Raw genomic sequence first — 9,357 nt, 5'->3', positions numbered from 1 at the left:
TTAAATATCCCGCCCTGCGCTGCCATTGGTGCCCAGCGGGTGGCCGCGGCTTCTACTGCGCATGCGCAAACTCGAACGCCGCGGCCGGCCCGGACCTAGTGCCCGAGTCCCTGAACAGGGCGGCGCACTGCGCCTGCGCCGGGACCATCGCGGCAGGGATCGAGGAGATCCCTGACATTGCCCTCCCCTACGGGCAACCTCCGGATGCCCCCCCGATCTCTCCACCACGGGTGATCGCGAAAAAACCTCTGGACAAGTCTGGGTGCATGGACATTATGGGCTGGTTCCCAAGAATTGTCCTCAGGGCCGTAGCCCTTCCATTTGATTAGGAATTGGGTCTGGCCCCCCCTCCTTCGGCACTTCAGGATTGTTTCTACCTCAAATTCTTCTTCTCCTTCGACCGTTATGGCCTCCGGAGGTCTAGATTCTCGGTCAGGGAAGTCATCTGGGATCACTGGCTTCAGCAGGGACACATGGAAGACTGGGTGGATCTTGAGTGTGTCAGGGAGAACAAGTTCGTAAGCCACCTCGTTGACCATCGGCTTAACGCAAAAGGGTCCTATAAATTTAGGTCCCAATTTCTTTGAGGGGCAAAGCATCTTTAAGTTGGATGTAGACAACCAAACCTTCTCTCCGGGCCGCAATACCAGATCTCCCCTTCGTTTCTTGTTAAATGCCTTCTTGTAGTCTTCTTGGGCCCGAATGATGGCTTCCTGTAGCTTCTTGTTGTTCGAGGAGAAGAATGTCAATGTATCCTGCGTTGCTGGAACTGGGCATTCAGGGACCACGTCCGGGAGGAAGATAGGGTGAAACCCATAATTGGAAAAGAACGGGGACTGCCCTGTTGCCGAATGGCACGCGTTGTTGTACGCGAATTCCGCCAAGGGTAGAAGTGGTATCCAGTCATCCTGAGCGAAAGATGTATAGCAGCGCAGGTATTGCTCCAGTCTGGTTGGTTCTTTCGGTCTGTCCGTTGGACTGAAGGTGGAATGCAGAAGAGAGGGACAGTTGGATGTCCAGGGCTTTACACAGAGCCCTCCAAAATCTTGAGGTAAACTGAACCCCTCGGTCTGAGACAATGTATTTAGGGACCCCGTGCAGTCTTACAATTTCTTGAATGAATACTCGCGCAGTTTCGGCTGCCGATGGAGTCTTCCTTAATGGTATGAAGTGGGCCATCTTAGATAAACGGTCCACGACCACAAGGATTGCTGTGTGGTCTAGTGATGGTGGGAGCTCAACTATAAAATCCATCGAAATCTTCTGCCAAGGCCGTTCAGGAATCGGTAAAGGCCGCAGAAGACCCCAAGCCTTGTTCCTTGAAGGTTTGTTCCTCTGGCAGGTGATGCAGGATTTTACATAGTGTTTGCAATCTTTAGCCATATCAGGCCACCAGAAGGAGCGTCGGAGGAGCTCTAGGGTCTTGGCCTAGCCAAAGTGCCCTGCCATCGGGTGGTCATGGCAATGTCCCAAGACCAGGGTTCGGGTTTCCTCTGGCACCATAATCCGATCCCCCTTCCATAGGAGTCCCCCCTTGTTCTGGAGGGGCACCCCGGCTGGGATGGGTATGGCCGTGGATGCCTCCATTATCTTGGACCGAAGGTCCGTCTGGAGCGCCAAGAAGTTTCCCGAGGACAGGATAGTGTCGGGCACTGGGATCTCCTTGGCGTCCTCGTACATGCGTGACAACGCATCTGGCTTCGTATTCTTTGATCCAGGCCTGTACATAATGTGGTAATTAAATCTTGAGAAGAACAATGCCCATCTCGCCTGTCGTGGGCGTAAGCGTTTGGCGGTCCTCAGGTACTCCAGATTCTTGTGATCTGTAAATATCAAGATGGGGTGTGAGGCACCTTCCAGCAGGTACCTCCATTCCTCTAACGCTGTCTTAATAGCCAGAAGTTCACGATCGCCGATATCGTAGTTCCTTTCCACCGGGGTGAGTTTCCGTGAGAAGAATGCCACAGGATGGAGCAATTCCCTGGTGCCCTTTCGCTGGGATAGGATGGAACCTACTGCATTCTCCAATGCATCTACCTCCAAGATGTAGGGTAAGGCGGCATCTGGGTGACCCAGGATGGGTGCCGAGGTGAATAGCTTCTTCAAAGCTTCAAAAGCTTCCTGCGCCTCTGGCATCCACCTGAACCGAGTTCCAAGCTTGGTTAGCTGAGTAATGGGGGAGACCAGACCCGAGAAGTTCTTGATGAACTTGCGGTAAAAGTTTGCGAACCCAACAAACCGTTGGACGCCTTTCCTGTCTGTGGGTTCAGGCCAATCCAGTATTGCAGAGACTTTCTGAGGGTCCATCGCGACCCCCGCAGTGGAGATAATCAGACCCAGAAAAATAATGCTGGATTGTTCAAAGCAACATTTGTCAGCCTTGGCGTACAAGCCGTGCTGCCGCAACCGCCCCAATACCCTTGCTACATGAACTCTGTGCTCCCCCCAGAGAAGGTGAAAAAATCTAAATATCGTCTAAGTAGATGATAACAAAGACATCCAGGAAGTCCCTAAAAATGTAATTCACAAAGTGTTGGAAAGTGGCCGGTGCATTGCGCAGACCGAACGGCATGACCAGATATTCGAAGTGGCCAAAGCGGGTGCGGAATGCCATTTTCCACTCATCCCCCTCCCTTATGCGAACCAAGTTGTATGCTCCCCTTAAATCCAGTTTTGTGAACACCACTGCAGCCTTTAAACTCTGAAATAACTCTGGTACCAATGGCAGGGGGTAACGATTTTTGATTGTGACTCTATTCAACTCCCGGTAATCAATACACGGTCTCAAGGTCTTGTCCTTTTTTTTCTACAAAGAAAATCCCTGCCCCTGCCAGAGAGGTAGAGGGGCGGATGAATCCCTTCTGGAGGCTGTCCTCAATGTATTCCCTCAGGGCCCCCAATTCGAGCTCCGAAAGGGGGAAGATCCGCCCAAAAGGGATCTCTGAGCCAGGTAACAGGTCAACGGGACAGTCATACGGGCGGTGGGGGGGTAGAGTATCTGCTCCCCGTTTACTGAATACATCAAGGAATTCATGATAGGCTGCAGGAATGACCTGCCTTAAGTCGGCATCCCCTTCCGAGCACACGAGGACCTGGGGGACCCCCGGGCCCGAAGTGCGGCAGTGTTCCCGACAGTATGGGGAAGGGAACGAGACTACCCTGGTCTCCCAGTCAATCTGGGGGTTATGAGCCCGTAACCACGGGAGCCCCAAAATGACTGGGAAAAGGGGTGATGCGATAGCATCCAGGTGGAGGAGTTCCTGGTGTTGGCTGGCAATGGTGGTGGCAATGGAAGGGGTCTCCTGGTTAACCACCCCTGATCTTATCCGGGATCCATCGGCCAGAAATATGTTGAACCCCTTTTCTTTTGGTTGGAGGGGAATACCCTGCTGGTGAGCAAAATTAATATCTACAAAACAGCTGCATGCCCCCGAGTCAATTATGGCCGTCACTTCCACGGTCCTCTCTGGAAGCTGAAAGGAGAGGGGAACAACTAAGTATTGGGAAGAATGAACATCGCCAACAGATAAGGAAGAAGAGGTGCACTTACTCAGTTTCTGCGGACAGGATCGTACTATGTGACCAGCTTCACCACAGTAGAGGCATAGGTTCTGGGAGCGTCTGCGCTGGCGTTCCTCTGGAGATAGCTTAGGTCGCGCCAGGCCTAGCTGCATGGGTTCAGGAGTATCCTCCGGCGGTGGGTTCTGGAAATGTGGCCTAGTGGATTGGCTGGGACCCTGGAAAGACCCCCAGGTACTTCCACGACCTTGACCGGACCTCTCAAACCTGCGTTCCCGCAGTCTACGGTCAATCTTGATGGTTAGTGCAATTAAGTCTTCTAGCGCCTCAGGCATTTCTACCCGGGCGAGCTCGTCTTTCAGGGCCTCTGACAGGCCCATACGGAACTGGTGCACAAGGGCAAACTCGTTCCAGCGTGTGTCCCCCATCCAACTCCTAAAATCAGAGGCGTACTCCTCCGCCGCCCGTCGGCCCTGCCGGAGCGCGTACAAGGTTGCTTCGGCCGAAGCTGCCCGCTGTGGGTCATCGTATAAGATGGCCATTGCGTCAAAAAAAACGTTAACTGAGCCTAGGTGGGGGTCATTGTTCCCTCTCAGTCGGTGGGCCCAGTCTTGGGGTTCACCCTGCAGGAGGGAGATGACAAACCCCACCTTTACTGATTCCGTCAAAAAGGTACGAGGTTGTAACTCGAAATAGAGAAGGCAGGACTCACGGAACGACCTGAAGCATGTGCGGTCCCCGTGAAAACGCTCCTGTAGAGGTACTCGGGGTTCGGCCATAGGAAGTGGTGCGGGGGCCCCTGAAGCGGGCTCAGGGGCCGCTACGGGCGGAGGTGCAGGGACCGGGGCCTGTGGTGCAGGGACAGATATAGTGCAGGCCTGGAACCGATTTTCAATCTGTAAACACCTGTCCTGTAATACGTTTACAGCTTGTGTCAGGGTAGCCAGGTGCCTACAAACTTCCTCCAGCGGGGAGGGTCCTCCTCGAGGCTCCGTCATGACCTTCTGGTACTGTAAGGGACCACCCGGAGGTACCACTAGCACTCCACTAAATAGGCGTTCCCAGAGCACGGAGTCTAAGTCCCAGGGTGGTTGTTCACCAGGGCCCCTGATGGTGGGGATGGACTTGGAGCTCCCCGAGAAAAGGTCGTGGCTACTGGGTAAACCCATCAGTGGTAGTGGTATACGCCGAGGGCTCCCACGGGGAAGAGCCTGATATGAGGAGGTCAGAAGACCCCACTGGAAGGGATGGATGGCTGAGCAGGTGCGAAGTCAGACAAGCCGGGTCGGTAACAGGGAGGACGGTACGGTACAAGGCAGCAGGCAGAGAATAGTCGGGTCACACGCCATGTCAGTAACAGCAGGTCAGATCCAATAGGGGGAATTCAAGAGAGAGGTCAGGCAAAGCAAGGGTCTGGGCAGGAGAATACAATCCGGGTCAGCAACTTACAATTCACAGGTTCGCAGATACAGGATACAGGGAAGACCAGAAGGCACTGAATGACAGCTCAGGGCCATTTAAATATCCCACCCTGCGCTGCCATTGGTGCCCAGCGGGCGGCCGCGGCTTCTACTGCGCATGCGCAAACTCGAACGCCGCGGCCGGCCCAGACCTAGTGCCCGAGTCCCTGCACAGGGCGGCACACTGTGCCTGCGCCGGGACCATCGCGGCGGGGATCGAGGAGATCCCTGACACTTTTGTTCCCCCCATTTCCTCCCAGCTGGACATTTTATATCGGATGATGTGATTGGAGCACAGACTTTTACATGGTGATAATAACGTGATAACATCCTCCAACTTTGGACCCTTAAACAGAAAGTGATAATGAGGGAGGAGTCAATACCCCAATGATGGTGGTCTTCAGGATCAGTCCAGTCTTCATCTTGGTTGTTCTCCCCCCCATCCTCACTCTCTGACCTCTGGTGGGGCTCAGCCCCGCTGTTCTTCATGACTAAATCATGGACTAAATAAGGAAATGCAGTACTTCTTGTGTTGGGAAGATGGTGATGAGTGATAGAGGGGGTGGGGACCCTCGTCCTATAATCCCCTCATCACTGTCCCTCCTATAAAAGACAGTTCTGGTTGTTTCCTCACTCTCTGACTAAGGTCCATGAATAAAGAAATGACCTGGTAGGAGATCAGAGGAGCCATTTCCTAGTTCCCTTGAGGGTGGAATTGTAAGCTCCTCAGAGTCCAAGCTGCCTGATGTGGGCGGAGTCCTGGTTTGGGGGAACCAATCAGCTCCTGTCTAGTAATCCTCTTTGTCTTTGTATTTTAGTCCATGGTCGGGAGATGAGGAAAACCTCCGAGGATTGTCTCACTTTGTCTCCAGACTGGAAAGTAGAAGATGAGGACATCACACAGTATAGTCCAGGAGAAAACCCGGCTCCCTCCAATGTCCATCCGGCACCACCCAGTGTAGATGGACCATCGGATTCGTCGTATCCGGAGGAACCTCAGACTGTGCGGGACCCGGCCGGCCTTCCAACAGGGAAGAGGTTCTCCTGTACTGAGTGTGGGAAGGGTTTCCGATATAAATCCAATCTTAATGAGCATATAAGATCTCACACGGGAGAGAAGCCGTATTCCTGTCCTGAGTGCGGGAAATGTTTTTCACGGAATTCAATTCTTTACTTACATCAGAAATCTCACATGGGGGAGAAGCCGTATTCCTGTCCTGAGTGCGGGAAATGTTTTTCACGGAAGTATCTTCTTTACTTACATCAGAGATCTCACACGGGAGAGAAGCCTTATTCCTGTCCTGAGTGTGGGAAATGTTTTTTACAGAAGACCAGTCTTTACATACATCAGAGATCTCACACAGGGGAGAAGCCGTATTCCTGTCCTAAGTGCGGGAAATGTTTTTCAAGGAAGTCCTATCTTTACATACATCAGAGATCTCACACGGGAGAGAAGCTGTATTCCTGTCCTGAGTGCGGGAAAAGTTTTTCACAGAAGGCAAATCTTTACACACATAAGAGATCTCACACGGGAGAGAAGCCGTATTCCTGTCCTGAGTGTGGGAAATGTTTTTCACAGAAGTCCCGTCTTTACACACATCAGAGATCTCATACAGGTGAGAAGCCATATTCCTGTCCTGAGTGTGGGAAATGTTTTTTAGAGAAGCGCAGTCTTTACAGACATCAGAGATCTCACACTGGGGAGAAGCCATATTCCTGTCCTGAGTGTGGAAAATGTTTTTCAGATAAGTCCAGTGTTTACAGACATCAGAGATCTCACACGGGAAAGATGCCGTATTATTGTCCTGAGTGCGGGAAATGTTTTTCAGACAAGTCCAGTCTTAATAAACATCAAAGCTCTCACATGGGAGAGAAGCCATATTCCTGTCCTGAGTGAGGGAAATGTTCCTCACTGAAGTCCTGTCTTCCTGTACATCAGGGGTCCCACACAACCCTGGAGGTGTATTAGTGCCTTGAGTGCGGGAAATGTCTTCTAGATGAATGTTGCTGGACATCCCAGCTCTCATGTGGGGAAGAAGCACACCCTGATATACACCTCAGATATACTCCATGGCTGATCTTCATCATGGAAGAAACAGTTCATAAGGAGATCAGAGGCCACCAAAGACACGGATGAAGTGTGGGACGGGGTTGGCTATTGATAGCAGCTCAGTGGTTAGCCCTTCTGCCTGGCAGTACTTGGGTCATTAGTTTGAATCCCAACCATGGCACCACCTGCCTGGAGTTTGCATGTTCTCCCTGTGCCTGTGTGGGTCTCCTCCAGGTACTCCGGTTTCTTCCCACATGCCAAAGACATGCTGATAGGTTTATTGGCTCCTGTCTATATTGTCCCCTAGTATGTGTATGTATGAATGTGAGTTAGGGACCTTAGATTGTATGCTCCTCGGGGGCGGGGACTGATGGGAATGAACAATTTATGTGTAAATGGACAGTGCTATAGAAGTACCTGTAATAAATATGGAGTCATCACCTCTCATTGGCTGAGTATATTTATGATGGAAGCTTTCACAAACATTTAGAGGTTTAGTAAAAAAACAAACAAAAAAAGTTAGAAGGAATGTGAGTGACATTCGCCCGGCCATGACGAATATTGGGCATACTTTATTTCATACTCTGATTCCTTTGGCTCCATCTAGTGGCCATAATGTGATATTGTGCTGCTGTTATTGATTGCCGTATTTCAGGAAAAATCCCCCATTATGTCTAATGGATGGAGGGCAATGTTATTACCAGGCTGCAGCTAGGGGGAGCTCTAATGTCACCCCAGCAGAGTGATCCCATCTAGCCCACATTAACCCTCTCACTGCCAGAGCTGTTTCTGCATGATTTTGCACACATGGGAAAATGCAGATTTTGGTGCTGAAGATGAGATAAACCCCCAAACATCTATTCTGTGACATCAGAGGCCCTGGAGAATAAAATGGTGGTGATTGTTAAGGTGTTCCCCGTACACAGATTCCCCTTCATATCCGCCTTTATTTCCTCCTTTCCCCCATTTTCTATGTTGGGATCTTTTCTACAATACTTTGTTATAATAATGGAACACGTTGTGTATTGTATTGTACACCAATAATAATGACTCCGCCCCCACATTCCAGACAAGGGATCTTCCTGACCAATCGGATTCCTTCCTTTACTATTTCCTGAATTTTTGTTTCCAATCTTGTTAAAAGTGAAATTATAATAAAAAATGTATTGAATGAAAAACAAAATCCTGTGTGTGTGTGCAATGATGACAAAGCTGTGTATCCAGAAACGGCTGTCCGGTGACACTTCCATATACAGCCCAATGAAGTGACAAGGAAGCCCTAGAACCCTTTGGAGGACCCCTGGCTGAGAAAGGCTGGACTAGGCAGTCACATATCTCTGCCCCCCTTGCAGGGTTCCCAACCCTCCGTGACTTTTATTACTGACACAACATGAACATTTACTGACGGAGGACATGATTTTACTGACATCCTGAAAAATGACAGAACTCCTGTTAGGATTATTATTATTGTTAGAAATCAAAATTTATGATTCGGCACTTATACTGATGGCAAGCTTGCAAAATATTTGTTTTTTTATCATTAATCATAATTAATATTAATATGTTTGAATGGACGCCTTAAGCCAATAGTATTACAATTCTTCAGATATAACTGAGACTGGGACCGGGTTGGCCATTGATGGCAGGAGAAGAATAAAAATGGAGTCCTGACCTGTGATTGGCTGAGTACATTTTGTGGTGGGAGATTTCACAAACACTGGAGGTCTATTATTGATACTTTGTGGACAAATGTTCCAAGCACTCATTAGGCCCACAGTTGGAGGTGAGGACAATACTTGCATGGTGGGGGATCACTGAAGAGGTGGGTGGTAATAAAATGTCCCAATTCTAGGAGAGTGACTGATGGTGTACACATGGAAGCAATGGAATTGTGTGTATACCGGGAATGAAGGAGTGATTGGTGAATGCACATATTGGGACTTTCCCGTGTCTTTCTCCATACATGTTTCTTCTTGTATGTTTCCCGTGATACAAATGTCTGTGTATATGATCGGCACATGATGGTCTGTCTATGACAAACGTTTCATTGATCTGATCATTTCCATGGTGATTGTGGACACATTGTGATTGGTTGATGGGGGATGGAAAGCACAGAGAGCAGGAAGTAGAGCGCCATCCTTTCTACCTTTCTCTATTCCTAGTTCAGATTTGTAGCAGAAATCCCCAACATGTAGCAATACACGGACAATTGATATCAGACAATGAGGCCGAGGAAGACCAATCATGAAGCTGTGGGTGGTGCAGCATAGACTGGAACAGGGTCCTCCAGGAGTGCAGCTCACACTGCGGGCAGAACTCCTCCTACTG

General features: G+C 50.0%; 1 protein-coding gene across 1 annotated transcript; it reads left to right on the top strand.

Moving 5' to 3' along the window:
* Positions 1-5,801: 5,801 nt before the first annotated feature.
* LOC149438039 (uncharacterized) lies at positions 5,802-8,206 on the top strand. The gene has a single exon (XM_089660312.1). It carries the CDS (start codon positions 5,812-5,814, stop codon positions 6,874-6,876), a length of 1,065 nt encoding a protein of 354 aa, XP_089516438.1. The 5' UTR covers positions 5,802-5,811; the 3' UTR covers positions 6,877-8,206.
* The last annotated feature ends 1,151 nt before the right edge of the window (positions 8,207-9,357 follow it).

This window comes from Staurois parvus, unplaced genomic scaffold (genome assembly GCF_062004578.1).
Source record: "Staurois parvus isolate SC_StPar_1 unplaced genomic scaffold, SC_StPar_1.0 ptg001224l, whole genome shotgun sequence".
Classification (NCBI taxonomy): domain Eukaryota; kingdom Metazoa; phylum Chordata; class Amphibia; order Anura; family Ranidae; genus Staurois; species Staurois parvus.
Note: the sequence above shows the minus strand (reverse complement) of the source record. Positions and strands in the feature narration are given on the sequence as shown.